Source organism: Salvelinus fontinalis, chromosome 9 (genome assembly GCF_029448725.1).
Source record: "Salvelinus fontinalis isolate EN_2023a chromosome 9, ASM2944872v1, whole genome shotgun sequence".
NCBI classification, from domain to species: Eukaryota; Metazoa; Chordata; class Actinopteri; order Salmoniformes; family Salmonidae; genus Salvelinus; species Salvelinus fontinalis.
In genome coordinates this window covers 32,851,237-32,867,559 of record NC_074673.1, presented here as the reverse complement: position 1 = coordinate 32,867,559, position 16,323 = coordinate 32,851,237, and the positions used below count along the sequence as shown (strand labels likewise).

General features: G+C 42.5%; 1 protein-coding gene and 1 non-coding gene across 5 annotated transcripts in view; both read left to right on the top strand.

Annotated features, from left to right (window-relative positions):
• Positions 1 to 493: 493 nt before the first annotated feature.
• Positions 494 to 565, top strand: trnah-gug (transfer RNA histidin (anticodon GUG)). Its single transcript has one exon. It is a non-coding gene; the product is annotated as a tRNA-His (tRNA).
• Positions 566 to 1,669: 1,104 nt separating this feature from the next.
• Positions 1,670 to 16,323, top strand: part of LOC129862444 (FERM domain-containing protein 5) — a 120,243-nt gene continuing 105,589 nt past the window's right edge. For 2 of the 4 annotated variants that reach the window (XM_055934135.1, XM_055934134.1), the window contains exon 1: positions 1,671 to 2,059. In XM_055934135.1, the coding sequence (XP_055790110.1) occupies positions 1,958 to 2,059 (102 nt within the window). In that variant the 5' untranslated portion in view covers positions 1,671 to 1,957. Of the gene's footprint in view, positions 2,060 to 16,323 lie in introns of all 4 variants that reach the window. The other 2 variants (XM_055934136.1, XM_055934137.1) reach the window with 2 other exon arrangements.

Below are 16,323 nucleotides of genomic sequence, written 5' to 3'. Positions count from 1 at the left end.
AATCCTACAATTCATTACAATTCCCATAAACTGAAAGAAAAAATACAATAATTCAGACAAAAGACAAGTCAAGAAAGTTTAGCTAAAATAAACGTCATATAAGCAGACATGATGAGCAGATGAGGAACAACAGGATATTAGCTAACTAATTCCATTTGCAAATTTGCAAAAAAATAAGAAACCTAAACATTTATGACTGAAATGTACCAAACAAAAATGCATAGCTAAATAAACAGATTCAAATAGTTTTTAAACATGGTGTCACATTTTCAGATTCAGTTGTCTCTGGATAGTTTACTAAACATAGCATTCGACATTTGAAAGGTCTACAAAATACAGAAAAGACTATCATTACCTCATAAATAAAAAGTAATCTAGTTAGTGAGCTAACTACAGTTTCGTCGATCTAAATAACTACCATTGGGAAAATATGCCGCTGCATGCTGGGTTATAAACCTAATATCTCCATTATTTGTACAAGCCCTGGTAGCTCGCCGTGATCGTATAGTGGTTAGTACTCTGCGTTGTGGCCGCAGCAACCCCGGTTCGAATCCGGGTCACGGCATTGCAAACACAATGTCACGGCAAAAGGGTAGATTTTTTTCTGGATTGTCTTGTTCTTTTTTTGAAGCTTGAAAATGTTTTATAAGTTATCCTCGTTCAGTCATTGCTTGTCGAAACAATTTTCCTAACACAGCGAACCTATGAAGTCGGCTGTAGTCATTCATATGAAATGTGTTACATGTCCGCTAGGGGGTGGAAGAGTCGCTATTCGATAATTGTTGTGCTGAGACTATTGTGCGAAAAGCCATAAATCAAATCAATCAATCAGATGTATTTATAAAGCTCTTTTTACATCCGCCTTCGTCACAAAGTGCTTACACAGAAAGATTTGGCATTGGTCCCCAGATCCTCAAAAAGGCAAAGCTTCCTGCCATCCAGGACTTCCATACCAGACGGTGTCAGCAGAAGGCCCTAAAAATTGTCAAAGACACCAGCCTCATAGACTGTTCTCTGCTACCGCACGGCAAGCGGTATCGCAGCGCCAAGTCTAGGTCCAAAAGACTCCTTAACAGCTTCTTGTTTCCAAGTCTTAAGACTGCTGAACAGTTAATTAAATAGCTACTCAGGCTATTTGCATTAACCCCCACCCCCCTTTTTTACGCTACTGCTACTCACTGTTATTTATCTAGTCATTTTACCCCTACCTACATGTACATATTATCTCAATTACCTAGACTAACCTGTAATTTACCATTTTTTTTGGTATAAATAAGTGGATAAATGTATTTTCATGATTGCTCTGGCAATGGTCACTGAGTCATACAATTGGTAAATAAATTCGGTTGAGGGATAGCTATCCCGGACGCAAGATGGTGGTATTATTCCTTTTAAGTCATTTGTCATAAACGACGCAGCCTAAAATGAATAATACCGCCATCTTGCGTCTGGCTGGGCTACCCCTCATTCGTTTGACTTTAGGCGCTAAACATTCATAAACATGGAATGCATGGGAGACTGAAAACACCACATTTGGACCTCCTAGTGCCAATTGATGGCATAAGAAAATTAAAGGATGAAATATTAATTTGAGGTATTGCTTATTTAGGGCTTCTGCCCATTTTGTGGACATCGCTCCCATTGGTTCTCATTGACGTCTGTCTATTCTAAGGGACCGCCCTCTAGCTCAAGTTGCAAGTGGTGAATGGTCACCCATCGTTCGGCGACGGTTTTGCTCCTGGATCTGGATGAGAGCGTCATTTCAATGATTCTGCACTGTGGCCAGTGTCTGTTGTGTTAACTTCATGGGATAGACAATGCTGCGTCTTGGCAGTAGAATCTTCAGCTGCTGCTAGTCTGGTTGATCGAAAAATGTAGTCATTCAGTGACATTGCTTACATGCTGTGTTTAGTTTATTGTTCTGGTCCTAGACGCAGACCAGCAATTCTGTGAGAAGATGTTGAGTCGAATAATGAGTGGCAGCATCAGGAATCTGGATAGAGAATATGACTGCACCGTAAGACTCCTGGATGATACGGAATACACATGCACAATTCAGGTCAGTCACGTGCTCTATATTTTTACAATAACTGTTTTCCCTCGGCAGAGCATATGGCAAGGCAAGTGCTGCAATTGTCTCCATATAGAAAAGCACGCACAGTGTTTCAGGATGTTACTACCGCAAGGGTCCATACCTCCATTGAAGTTAACATTTAAAATGGTTAAGGTAAGGGATAAGGTTAGGCTTTAGAGTATGGACGTCCCAAGGATTCTGGATAGCACTGACCCTTCAGAAAGTGCCCGCATCCCGCAGGTCCCACGATAGGCATGATCTGAATCTATTGCTGTGTGAATAACTTGTTTTCTAACACATTTTTGCAGTAGCCTATGCAGGGATCATCAACGTGGGCCGATGTTCTCTTGAGCGTATGGTCGGCCCACAGGAACATAATTAAAAATAATTGTGAGGACCGCAAATTGACCGCAAGAAGCCCAAACATAAATAATGTTAGACTAAAACATAATAATTTCAAACCTTGCTTACGTTTGTATACGATCACGTGTCTCTCTATTATGAGTGACAATACTTGCGAACAGGGTTAGGGCCAAATAAAACCACCCGCGGATCACTTGCAGGCAGTTGGGAACTCTGGTTCCCTATGCCATCTGACTTGATGCACCTAGAGCAGGGTTCCCCAAACTCAGTCCTGGGGCCTTCATGGGTGTACTTTAGTTTTTTCCCCCTAGCACTACACAGCTGATTCAAATAATCAAAGCTTGATGATGAGTTCATTATTTGAATTGGCTGTGTAGTGCTAGGGGGGAAATGTGCACCCAGGGGGGGCCTCCGGATGGAGTTTGGGAAACCCTGACATAGAGGATGTCCTATAGGTAACTGTACGTCCGACGTGGATTATCTGTATGATAATCCACCAACCACATGACCTTATTGACGTTTTTGTTGCTAACATAGGCTAAACATGGCAAAAAGGAAATGGTTTATAACAGACACATAATCTAGCCTACTAGTGGAATTGTTGTTTTTCACTATCATGACAGCGCTGAAAGTAGGGGTTTGAAAAGTGATCAACAGTTTTCAGGTTTTATATTTGAATCTGTCAACAGTTTTAAGAGTTCCATGTTATTATTACTCAAATAGGATTTTATTGTTGCTCAAGAGCAATGTGTTTACTGAAAAGGTTATGAGCCTGTATATAGTTCACTACTATATGTAGACATAGAATTATAATATAACAAGTTATGTTTTGTCGAAAGTAAAGTTAGATACATTTCCTGAAGAAATCAAAGTGAGATTGATTTCCTGTAAGGGAAGATAGGAAGGAGTATGGTGGTTGTTTCTTTTGATTTTGTTTGCTGCTAGTCTTGCTTTGATGTATCCGCCATTTTATCTTCAACCTAAAAAAAAGGTAGGGGAGAGGGTCGATCAGAATCAATTACAGTATGTTTGTGTGTATTCATCTGTGGATCATCGTTCCCCAGAAGTTAGTGGGGAGAGCTGTCTCCTGGACTGAGGAAATCCCTAGAGGGCTCCTACTATTTTTAACACATTGAGACATTCAACAAATCTTGTAGAGGGAAAAATGATTAAGGTTTAGGGACACCTGTATGATGCAATGAAATGTTAAAGCTGCAGTCCTTGTTTCTGTTTTTTTGCTGAAACATTTCCCTTTTGGTTGCATGCATCTCTGTTGGAAATATATTTAAAATAAAATTGTATTTGTCACATGCGCCGAATACAACAGGTGTAGACCTTACAGTGAAATGCTTACTAACAAGCCCTTAACAACAATGCAGTTTTAAGAAAAATACCTAAAAAACAAAGAAATAAAAGTAACAAATATACAAACAAATTGTCAATTAAAGAGCAGCAATAAAATAACAATAGCGAGGCTATATACAGGGGGTACCGGTACACAGTCAATGTCTGGGGGCACCAGTTAGTCGAGGTAATGTGGTCCCGTGTGGCTCAGTTGGTAGAGCATGGCGCTTGCAACGCCAGGGTTGTGGGTTCAATTCCCACGGGGGGACCAGGATGAATATGTATGAACTTTCCAATTTGTAAGTCGCTCTGGATAAGAGCGTCTGCTAAATGACTTAAATGTAAAATGTAATTGAGGTAATATATCAATGTGGGTAGAGTTATTGAAGTGACTTATGCATAGATAATAACAGAGAGTAGCAGCAGTGTAAAATAGGGTGGTTGGGATAATGCAAGTAGTCTGGGTAGCCATTTGATTAGATGTTCAGTAGTCTTATGGCTTTTAGGGTAGAAGCTGTTTTGAAGCCTTTTGGACCTATACTTGGTGTGCGGTAGCAGAGAGAACAGTCTATGACTAGGATGGCTGGAGTCTTTGACAATTTTTAGGGCCTTCCTCTGACACCACCTGGTATAGAGTTCCTGGATGGCAGGAAGCTTGGCCCCAGAGATGTACTGGGCCACACGCACTACCCTCTGCCACACGCACTACCCTCTGTAGTGCCTTGCAGTCAGAGGCCTAACAGTTGCCATACCAGGCAGTGATGCAACCAGTCAGGATGCTATCGATGGTGCAGCTGTAGAATCTTTTCGCTCTAGAGTTGATGATTTGAGATAGAATCTCAGAGCTCCAGGAGAGTGAGAGTGATTTCAGAAGGCCCATCTTGTAAACAGGCCACATGCTAGCCCTTGTATTCCTGCTAGTGCCTTGAGGCTGAGCTGGTCATGGGGGTGAGGAGTGATGAAGCAGAAAGTGTCTGCCTATTCTCTGCTCTAGCAGTCTGGACTGGAGTAGTGGCTGGCTACTTCTTTTGTTCTTTCTCGACCTGACTGTAGTTCGGTGTCGTTACCGACTTCATTGGGCAAATGCTCATCTTTGATGGCCACTCACGCTGGAGAAGTGTGTTCTTCACGGATTAATCTTGGTTTCAACAGTACCGGTGTCGTGTGGGGAAGCGGTTTGCTGATGTCAATGTTGTGAACAGAGGGCCCCATGGTGAAGGTGGAGTTATGGTATGGGAAGGCATAAGCTATGGGTAACGAACACAATTACATTTTATTAATGTCAATTTAAATGCACAGAGATACCGTGACTTTATCATTGTCGTGATCATTGTCGAGATCATGTCGAGATCATGGCCCATTGTCGTGCCATTCATCTGGCACAACATCACCTCATGTTTCAGCATGATAGTGCACAGCCTCATGTTGCAAGGACCTGTACACAATTCCTGGAAGCTGAAAATGTCCCAGTTCTTCCATGGGCTGCATACTCACCAGACATGTCACCCATTGATCATGTTTGGGATGCTCTGGATCGACAGCGTGTTCCAGTTCCGGCCAATATCCAGCAACTTCTCACAGTCATTGAAGAGGAGTGGGACAACATCCCACAGGCCACAATCAACAGCCTAATCAACTCTATGCGAAGGAGATGTGTCGCGCTGCATGAGGAAAATGTTGGTCACACCAGATACTGACGCGTTTTCTGATCCAAGCCCCTACCTTTTTTTAAAGGTATCTGTGACCACAGATAGATGCATATCATGTGAAATCCATACATTGGGGCCTAATAAATGTATTTCAATTTACTGGTTTCTTTAAATGAACTGTAACTCAGTAAATTCTTTGTTGCATGTTGCGTTTATGTTTTTGTTCAGTGAATATGTTAACTGCCCAAATTATTGGATGGCCTGCCAAAAATGTAGGATTTTTTCAATGCACTGCGTACGTGTGGACCAAAAAGTCATGCAGTGAGGAATTACAATCTTCAGAGAATGTTTTTCTAATTTATCTGCAGATGGTCGTTGTCTGAAGCAGTAGTAATCGTCATTGCCAGCAGCATACCACCCTGCATACCACTGCTGGTTTGCTTCTGAAGCTAAGCAGGGTTGGTCCTGGTCAGTCCCTGGATGGGAGACCAGATGCTGCTGGAAGTGGTATTGGAGGGCCAGCAGGAGGCACTCTTTCCTCTGGTCTAATAAAATATCCCAATGCCCCAGGGCAGTGATTGGGGACACTGCCCTGTGTGTAGGGTGCTGTCTTTTGGATGGGACGTTAAACGGGTGTCCTGACTCTCTGAGGTCATTAAAGATCCCATGGCACTTATCGTAAGAGTAGGGGTGTTAACCCTGGTGTCCTGGCTAAATTCCCAATCTGGCCCTCAAACCATCATGGTCACCTAATAATCCCCAGTTTTACAATTGGCTCATTCATCCCCCTCCTCTCCCCTGTAACTATTCCCCAGGTCGTTGCTGCAAATGAGAACGTGTTCTCAGTCAACTTACCTGGTAAAATAACGGTAAAATAAAAAAAATAAAATAAAAAGTGTGACAGTCAGGGAGACAAATGAACAGCTCTTTCACAGATGCAATTTGTTTCTTCACATTCACCAAAAATAGCAGTTCAAAAAGAACTAGTGATGATGTGGCTAGGGCAGGGGTTCCCAAACTTTTTGGGCCCACGACCCTATTTCGATATCTGAAAATGATCACAACACCAACCATGTGAAAAAAATTATGTAATTAACAGCCAATGTTTACTTTTTTATTTGCGGCTATTGCAGTCAATTGAAAAACATTCTAACAGTATTTCTGATTGTCTTCTCAACTCACCATTCACCATCACATACGTTTAATGTGGGGCTATGACAGTCAATCGCAAATTACTTGACATAATGTATCTCACCACCATTAGAGAGATGGGTGTGCGTGATGCGAGGTCAAATCATAAGGTCAGTCAGTGATCATCAGGTCAGAAAGTCGGAGCTCTAGAAAGAGGCCCGAGTTCGCGAGTTGGAATTCCGAGTTGGATAACCATTCAAAACTATGTTTCCCAGTCGGAGCTAGTTTTATTCAGAGTTCCCCTATTGTCTTGAACGCACTGAAGTCGTAAGTCCGAGATTTCCGAGTTCCGAGTTCCCAGTTATTTTGAACGCCGCATTAATGCTCAGATGTAGACGGCAGGGTATTATTCCCTTTGAGTCAGAAACCAAAACACCTCCGTAGTGACCCGTGAATGCTTTGTCTGCATCATTCGGTCGCATAACAGCTCGAACAGCTGTTCGATTTCACTTACCAGCATGTCTTCTGAGCCAGAATCACAGTCAAATGGATTGGAAAGTATGTCCCAAAGCGCTATTCCAAGCATTGGAGGTGAGCAGTCATCACTTGTGTGGGACCCTTACTGATGCTGTTTCTGTTAGAAACATGCACAGCCGATGGAAGGGGGGGGCATGGTTTGCTTTTGGAAGACTCCAATAAGAATTCTTTCCTCTGATCTGAATCCACTGATTCGGTTACTCATCTGTAGAATGTTTTTGTAGCCCTGCCTGCTTGGATTCAGTTCATTCAGTTTATCATATGTCTGTAATATAGGCAAGGAGACACCTTTTCTTACACAGAAAGTCAACCAAGTCTTCTTTTTTTTAACCTCCATTGTGAATGACAACAGTTCCTCTCTCAATGCGAAAAATCTTTTCAACACTCCTCATCGATAACCACCAAGCCTCAGTGTGAAATAGAACATTGTCATGCTGTCATGGGCTCCCGAGTGGTGCAGTGGTCTAAGACAATGCATCCCAGTGCAAGAGGCATCACTGCAGTATCTTGTTCATATCCAGGCTGCATCACATCCGGCCGTGATTGGGCGGTGCACAATTGGCCCAGTGTCGTCCGGGGTAGGCCGTCATTGTAAGTAAGAATTTGTCTTGCCTAGTTAAATTTAAAAAATGCTCTGATCCCATATCTCCACATAGTTTTCTGAACAAGTGTGCGCGCAGTGGATGTTGTTTACAACCTAAGTTACCTGCTGCAGTATATAGTTCTGTGTTCAGCTCTTTTGCCGTCAGTTGCTCTCCGTGTATCATACAATGCGTCGATATGGCAGAGGGAGACACATTCATAAATGGATTCAAATGCAACAGTCAAGTGTGACCTTTTCACATGATCTAAGGACGCTCTCTGGTTGAATTTTAGATTTGAATAATTTTAATTTGGCTTTTTAAGGTTAACCATATTCCAAGGATTTTGAGATACAATGACGATATTATAATATGTATATTTTTGTATATATACAGTGTGGCAAAAAAGTATTTAGTCAGCCTCCAATTGTGCAAGTTCTCCCACTTAAAAAGATGAGTGAGGCCTGTAATTTTCATCATAGGTACATTTCAACTGTGAGAGACAGAATCTAAAACAAAAATCCAGAAAATCACATTGTATGATTTTTAAGTAATTAATTTGCATTTTATTGCATGACATAAGTATTTGATACATCAGAAAAGCAGAACTCAATATTTGGTACAGAAACCTTTGTTTGCAATTACAGAGATCATATGTTTCCTGTAGTTCTTGACCAGGTTTGCACACACTGCAGCAGGGATTTTGGCCCACTCCTCCATACAGACCTTCTCCAGATCCTTCAGGTTTCGGGGCTGTTGCTGGGCAATACGGACTTTCAGCTCCCTCCAAAGATTTTCTATTGGGTTCAGGTCTGGAGACTGGCTAGGCCACTCCAGGACCTTGAGATGCTTCTTACGGAGCCACTCCTTAGTTGCCCTGGCTGTGTGTTTCGGGTCGTTGTCATGCTGGAAGACCCAGCCACGACCCATCTTCAATGCTCTTACTGAGGGAAGGAGGTTGTTGGCCAAGATCTCGCAATACATGGCCCCATCCATCCTCCCCTCAATACGGGGCAGTCGTTCTGTCACCTTTGCAGAAAAGCATCCCCATAGAATGATGTTTCCACCTCCATGTTTCACGGTTGGGATGGTGTTCTTGGGGTTGTACTCATCCTTCTTCTTCCTCCAAACACGGCGAGTGGAGTTTAGACCAAAAAGCTCTATTTTTGTCTCATCAGACCACATGACCTTCTCCCATTCCTCCTCTGGATCATCCAGATGGTCATTGGCAAACTTCAGATGGGCCTGGACATGCGCTGGCTTGAGCAGGGGGACCTTGCGTGCGCTGCAGGATTTTAATTCCTGACGGCGTAGTGTGTTACTAATGGTTTTCTTTGAGACTGTGGTCCCAGCTCTCATTGACCAGGTCCTGCCGTGTAGTTCTGGGCTGATCCCTCACCTTCCTCATGATCATTGATGCCCCACGAGGTGAGATCTTGCATGGAGCCCCAGACCGAGGGTGATTGACCGTCATCTTGAACTTCTACCATTTTCTAATAATTGTTGCCTTCAGTTGTTGCCTTCTCACCAAGCTGCTTGCCTATTGTCCTGTAGCCCATCCCAGCCTTGTGCAGGTCTACAATTTTATCCCTGATGTCCTTACACAGCTCTCTGGTCTTGGCCATTGTGGAGAGGTTGGAGTCTGTTTGATTGAGTGTGTGGACAGGTGTCTTTTATACAGGTAACGAGTTCAAACAGGTGCAGTTAATACAGCTAATGAGTGGAGATCAGGAGGGCTTCTTAAAGAAAACTAACAGGTCTGTGAGAGACGGAATTCTTACTGGTTGGTAGGTGATCAAATACTTATGTCATGCAATAAAATGCTAATTAATTACTTAAAAATCATACAATGTGATTTTCTGGATTTTAGTTTTAGTCTCTCACAGTTGAAGTGTATCTATGATTAAAATTACAGACCTCTACATGCTTTGTAAGTAGGAAAACCTGCAGTGTATCAAATAGTTGTTCTCCCCACTGTATGTATTTTTTCAGGATTTTGGAAATTCTCCCAAGACCACATTTTCATATCCGCATGGGGTCGCGACCCCCAGTTTGGGAACCACTGGGCTAGGGAATAATACACCTGACTTGCCATGCCAGTGGAGGTCCAGAGAGCATGTTCCTCATTTAATTCTTCCTCTGCCCTTTCTCCCAGGCTGCTAGCCTGCCAAAGACACCCAGGATTCCAGGACACCTAGACTGGAATCAGGAAGCAGTGAAAGGCGTAACTAGGTCACCCTCTCTCTCTCTCTCTCTCTCTCTCTCTCTCTCTCTCTCTCTCTCTCACTTCTTTCACCCGCTCACTTTTGCGCATTTCCTATTCCCACTGTGTGTTGAGATTCCCCTGGGGACCTGTTTTCATTACACTCTGATCGCTTCCCTAAACTGTTTAACAAATTCAGAGTTGCCTCTGGAGCAGGATGGCCTCCTTCCTTTGACATCTGCAATGCACAGGTGGGCCATTACAGCCTTCACTATCATCATCTTCAGAAAATACTGTGCCAAAACCAGGGAAGAGAAAGTCCTTAACACATAGATGGGAAAAGTACTGTATCTGTCTTAATGCATGACCGTAAGTTTTACTCCAATGAATTATGGATCTTTCCTCTATATTTGTGGGATGAGAAAGTGAGGGCTCAACATTATACATCCCTGTAGTTTGATTGAAGCCGCTGCCATCCCCCTATCCCCATAGTCTCAAAATCTCGACCCTAGGGTCTGGTTTCAATGACAGACTCTTTAGGCATAAAGGAACTACGTCACTGCCCAGGGGCACAACTTTCACTGGGGACAGGGGGGGCATATCCCCCCCCCCCACATTCTGAAATTGCATATTTGTCCCCCCCAGTGTTATCATTGGAATGTTATACAAAATGAGGCAACGGTGTGCCTTAGGACCATGCAGACACCTCCGAACGTCGGGTAGGCTGTTTTGAGTGTTTATCCGACTGGGTGAATAAAAAATACCCAAGCTGTATGTGAAAGTAAATTCAGAGTGAGGTTGGGTTTTTGTAGGCTACATTGACATCTGATTTGCTCAAAAAAGGGCACCATTATTTCAGCGTGTAGCTAGGTATACTATCATTCATCCATGGTTGATTGGATCTTTGGAAGTCTCGACAAACCATTTCTGTATGTATCCATGGTAATACGGGGCATTACCATGCTGAAACAGGAAAGTGCCTTCCCTAAACTGTTGCCACAAAGTTGGAAGCACAGAATTGTCTACAATGTAATTGTATGCTGTAGCATTAAGATTTCCCTTCCCTGGAACTAAGGGGCCTAGTCTGAACCATGGAAAACAACCCCAGACCATTATTCCTCCTCCAACAAACTTACAGTTGGCACTATGCATTCGCACAGGTAGCGTTCTCCTGGCATCCGCCAAATCCAGATTTGTCCGTCGGACTGCCAGATGGTGAAGCGTTATACATCATTCCAGACAACGTTTCCACTGCTCCAGAGTCCAATTGTGGCTGTCAGGCCATGGAGACCCATTTCATGAAGCTCCAAATGAACAGTTATTGTGCTGACGTTGCTTCCAGAGGCAGTTTGGAACTCGGTAGTGAGTGTTGCATATGAGGACAGACGATTTTTACGCGCCACGCGCTTCAGCACTCGGCGATCCCATTCTGTGAGCTTGTGTGGCCTACCACTTCACGGCTGAGCCGTTGTTGCTCCTAGACATTTCCACTTCACAATAACTGCACTTACAGTTGACCGGGGTAGCTCTAGCAGGGCAGGCATTTGATGACCTGACTTGTTGGAAAGGTGGCATCCTATGACGGTGCCATGTTTAAAGTCACTGAGCTCTTCAGTACAGGCCACTCTACTTCCAATGTTTGTCTATGTCGTTTTTATACACCTGTCAGCAATGGGTGTGGCTGAAATAGCCGAATCCGCTAATTTGAAGAAGTGTCCACATACTTTTGTATATATAGTGTACCATTTTACTATCAACATTGAAACAAGGTCAAATGAAATACGGGTGTTGTGTTTCATTTTACATCCTGGAGCTGTCTAAATGGGAGTCCTTTTTTTGTCCTGTATGATAGACGTGAGAGTGAAAGTAGGCCATGTCTAGACCATGTGTTCTCTCTACCATCATCACAACCTCTCTGACCTCTCATTGCATGTTTGTAAAGCCCCATTTTTTGCTGCTACATTAGTGGCTCAATCTTCTCATTGTGTTCAGCTACACTCTCCATTTTGTTACATTTGAGTGCAACGAGGTGCGTTGAAGGTGGATTTCTAATTGCATACCAATAGCTATCTCTGTCTATATGTGGTTGTTTTTATCCAAGAACACCTTGTATTGCTGTATTGGAGAGGTGTTGTGTCATAGTGTGCTGTTTGCTGGTAAAAATCAACACATCCCAGGAGAATAGTTGTCCAGATGGAGCTAGTCTCAGCGTTGAGGTAGGACTCACAACAGCACAGAACGAAGACACTTTACTGAGCTGCAATAAAATCAAAGCAGTGTCTTCAGGTCTAAAGCAAGACTTGAACATTATTCTAATTTAGTCCTGTCCAATATATTATTTAAGATCATGAATGGGATTTCTTTGCTCAGGTTGTGTATTCTGTTTGCTGTCCTTTTAAAAGTTTTGTCAAGCCCCTAGGTAAATCTGCATGGCAACACGAAAGCCTTGAGTGCATGTTGCATCGCTGTATTTACAGACTCTGTCCCTGCTTGACACTGGATGGGACTGCTGTACCAGCGGAGCGCGTAAAGAACCAAGAAATAAAGGCTGGAAGCAGCAATTATTTTTATAAAACACAGTGCTGGTGTGCTTTTTCCTTAGTAAGTTACAGCTTCTTGGCTGACGATGGTGTAAATGCCAAGATGTGCAATAGATTGTGTTGGATATGCAGCATACTGTATACATTCAACCAAATCCAGGGAGAGTGTGCATGCTTAAGGCTACTCTGTGTTAAATGTGTGTGTGCATGCGTGTGGGGGTTTGAGCCATCAAGCATTATTTGGCTTTCTCAGAAACTTTATTTCTCAAAGCTCAGGCTTTTCATAGAATAAAAATAGGATGTGCTTTCCACAGTTACCCGTGCTTATCAGCTTCATCACTACTCATGAGCTGCATTTAAGAAAGAAGATGCCATTTTGTGGTAAACGGCATAAAATAGCACTTTAAAGTCATATCAGAATACTAAATTTTTTAGCCCACAGAGAAGTTTTTACAGAAACTTTGCTCTTCATTTAGACACAGTTTTGAGTAAAGAGAGCACGTGTGATAGATTCAGTGCTTGAGTCTTGTACAGTCTTTCTCTAATTGGAGGAAGAAACGTGTCATTTCCAGGGAACCCATTGTGTTGTTTATTGTTAATCTGTGTTTTGTTCATACATTTAAATGGTGATTTGATGAAGACCCAGATGGTTGTCAATGGTGCAGCACACCTTCCCACACCAATAGCTAATTATACAGTGTGCGTTAGTCATGGTGTTATAGTATATGTTTTGTATTTTTGTATTGCACTTACGTGAGCTTTCAGACCAGAATGTGTTTAAGAGCAACTATATTATCTAATTTAAACCAATGTAGTTCGGGTTGGAGTCTGAATCTGATCATGTGTTGGGAATAGTTTTTAAAGAATGAACTGCTGGAAATATTGAATAGAATTCCATGGAGGATAATTGAGATAGATACTCTCATTTTCAGGTCAGTGGATGTTTAAATTGGATCCTTTTAGAACTTCCATACAGATAATTAGATTCAGGGAAACTAATTTAGGTTACTCCTAAGTATTTTATTCTGAGATCTTTTCTCTCTTCAGCTCTTTGTGTTAAGTGTCCCAAGCAATGTCATGCTGAGATCTTATCAACATTAGTGACAGATCATTTTTGACCTTTCAAATGTGGGATCTTTACTGTAGCTAGCACTGAATAATCCAATAAGCCTGTGGTGACACAATATTGGATGATTGGATGATTCCATGCAAAAACTGCCCTGTAAAGAGAAGTATTGAAGCTTCTCTTCTCTTAAAGAAAAGCAGGACTGAAAGGTTTGGGAACATTTTCACAAGATGGTGCTGCACAGACTGTCCTGGGGTCTGTCGCCTTGGTGATACGGCAGGCAGGGGGACAGGGGGGGTTCCATTTAAACATTCAGCTGTTGCTACGGTGACTCCTAACACTGCCAAAATGTGAGATCACTTTAGTCAGGATATCCCAAGGCAATGGAGAAGCTCCAACAATGGACAAACTGTAGCTACTCACAGTGTAACAGATAAGATAAGGTTATTTAGTCCCTGAATGTTATTGGAGCATACTGGTGATGAGGTCACTAATCCCACTTACTACTACACCACAGTCCTGTCCAACTATTCCCCTGACCCAGTTTTCCAGTTCCCCTCTCCCCCACAATGCTGTTCTCAACGTCAAAGACTCCTCTGTACTCCACTCCTTAGAAGCTTTTATGTATCTTACTGTGACACACAGCTTTTATGGACTTAGATGAAGAATATCTAATTATGATTGAAAATGTAATGGTTTCATCATTTTTCTATGTTGTGCATTGTTTGTGCTTTGATGCTACATTGACCATGCAGTCTGCACGTGTGAATGGGGTTGGAGGCCATTGAATGGAATTCCTGGCTCTTCAAAAACTCAAGCTGTCACTGTCGCTGTTTCGATTGGCCAAAGATATTTTATGGCCAAGACAAAATTTCTCGATTGTCTCGTCTATTAAACAGCCCATACAATCTATGATGTGTCTGGTTAATGTGCACCTTTTTGTTTATTGTTGTGAGTGATATGTTTCATAATTCCATATGAGCTTTTAGATCTTGAATAATGGACTGCTACTTGACCTGCCATTTGCTAATGTGCTAATCATAATCCAGGATGCCTTTCATAACATTTCTCTCCTCCCAACCCTCTCCCAGGCCTCTCCCAGACTTCTCCTCCCAGGCCTCTCTCTTCTCCCAAGCTTCTCTAAAGGTCTCTCCCAGGCCTCTCTTCCCATGCCCCTCCTCCCATGCCGCTCCCATGCCCCTCCTCCCATGCCTCTCTCTCTCTCACCGTCTGCTCACATGCTCCTGTCAGGTCCTCAGGAGCCTGATACAGTTCTCTGCCAGATAGTCATGTGTAGTGGCGATTTAAGCATGTACATTTTGGTGGGTCAAAAAAATAAATAATGTGATGCATGCCAGCAAAGCCACTACACAACACTAAACATGACATTAATTGCACTATAATGGTGACAAACGGTGCCCACAAACTGTTAGGGCCTACATAAAGCTGTCCCAACACCTTACCACTGCTACACCTGGCTATCAGCGGGGTCTTGTCTGGCAGCGAATTACTGCCTTTAAAAAAAACATAGCTGATTTGGCTGACTTGCTTAAACAAATGTGGTTTCTACTGACAATTGAGATGTACAAACTATGGCATAAGGAGACGACGAGCGGATAAGAGGCAATCCGTAATTTCGATTAAGACATTAATGAGGAGGACGTAGACAATATAACTATTTGTTCAGCACCTTTGAAATCTACAGTATCAGAATTATGAACATGGGCCGTTTTTACAGTATTTTCCCTGTGCACCAGGTCAGAACCAAAGGATAAATAAAGGGGGCAAATAAGCAGACAATGAAAGCTCTTACAATATTCGATGATGACATTTCTCTAAAACAGGCTATAGGCTAAATGTGCACCACCAAGTTAGAACAGTAGGTTAACTTATTAGGGGAAATGTGAAAAAATTATTAGGGTCAGACACATAGGCTACTAACAGCTTACTACACAACATACACTTAGTATTACTTTTTTAGCTACAGTATACATATCTCCCTGGCATATTGCATAATTTATGCAGCAGCATACAAGACATTTTTGGACTCACCTTGTTGTGCTTTGTCCACTTGAACAGGAAGGTGGCGTTGCGGTCCTTCGCGGCAAATTTTGTCATCAAACTTTGTCATCAAAGTCTGGCATTCTCTGTATTTATGGTGCTTTTAAGACAACTGGGAACTCTGGTAGAATCAAGGTAGAATCATGATGTCAGGGATCTTTAGGTCGGAGCTCTAGAAAGAGGCCCGAGTTCCCGACTTGGAATTCTGAGTTGGATGACCATTCAAACCTATTTCCCAGTCGGAGCTCATTTTTTTCTGAGTTCCCAGTTGTCTTGAACTCACTGAAGTCTGAGATTTCCCAGTTCCGAGTTTCCAGTTGTTTCAAATGCGTCAGAAGTCATGGTGGATTGACAGCTTGGCCAATGTTGAATGTTTATCCTTTTAAGCTTAGAAAACAGACCCTTAAACCCAGACTTGGACCACACACCCACTCCACTGAATAGCAGGCTAGTGATTGCTTTGCAATGCTTGCAGTCAGCCACTGATTCCTTCCAAACCACTCATTGTTGAATTTGTGATTTCCAACTTGTTGTGTAATGTTAATGCCCAATGGCTGATGAGCACGATACGTTTTATCTACAGTTGAAGTCAGAAGTTTACATACACTTAGGTTGGAGTCATTAAAACTTGTTTTCAACCACACCACAAATTTCTTGTTAACAAACCCTAGTTTGGCAAGTTGGTTAGGACATCTACTTTGTGCATGACAAGTAATTTTTCAACAATTGTTTACAGACAGGTTATTTCACTTATAATTCACTGTATCACAATTC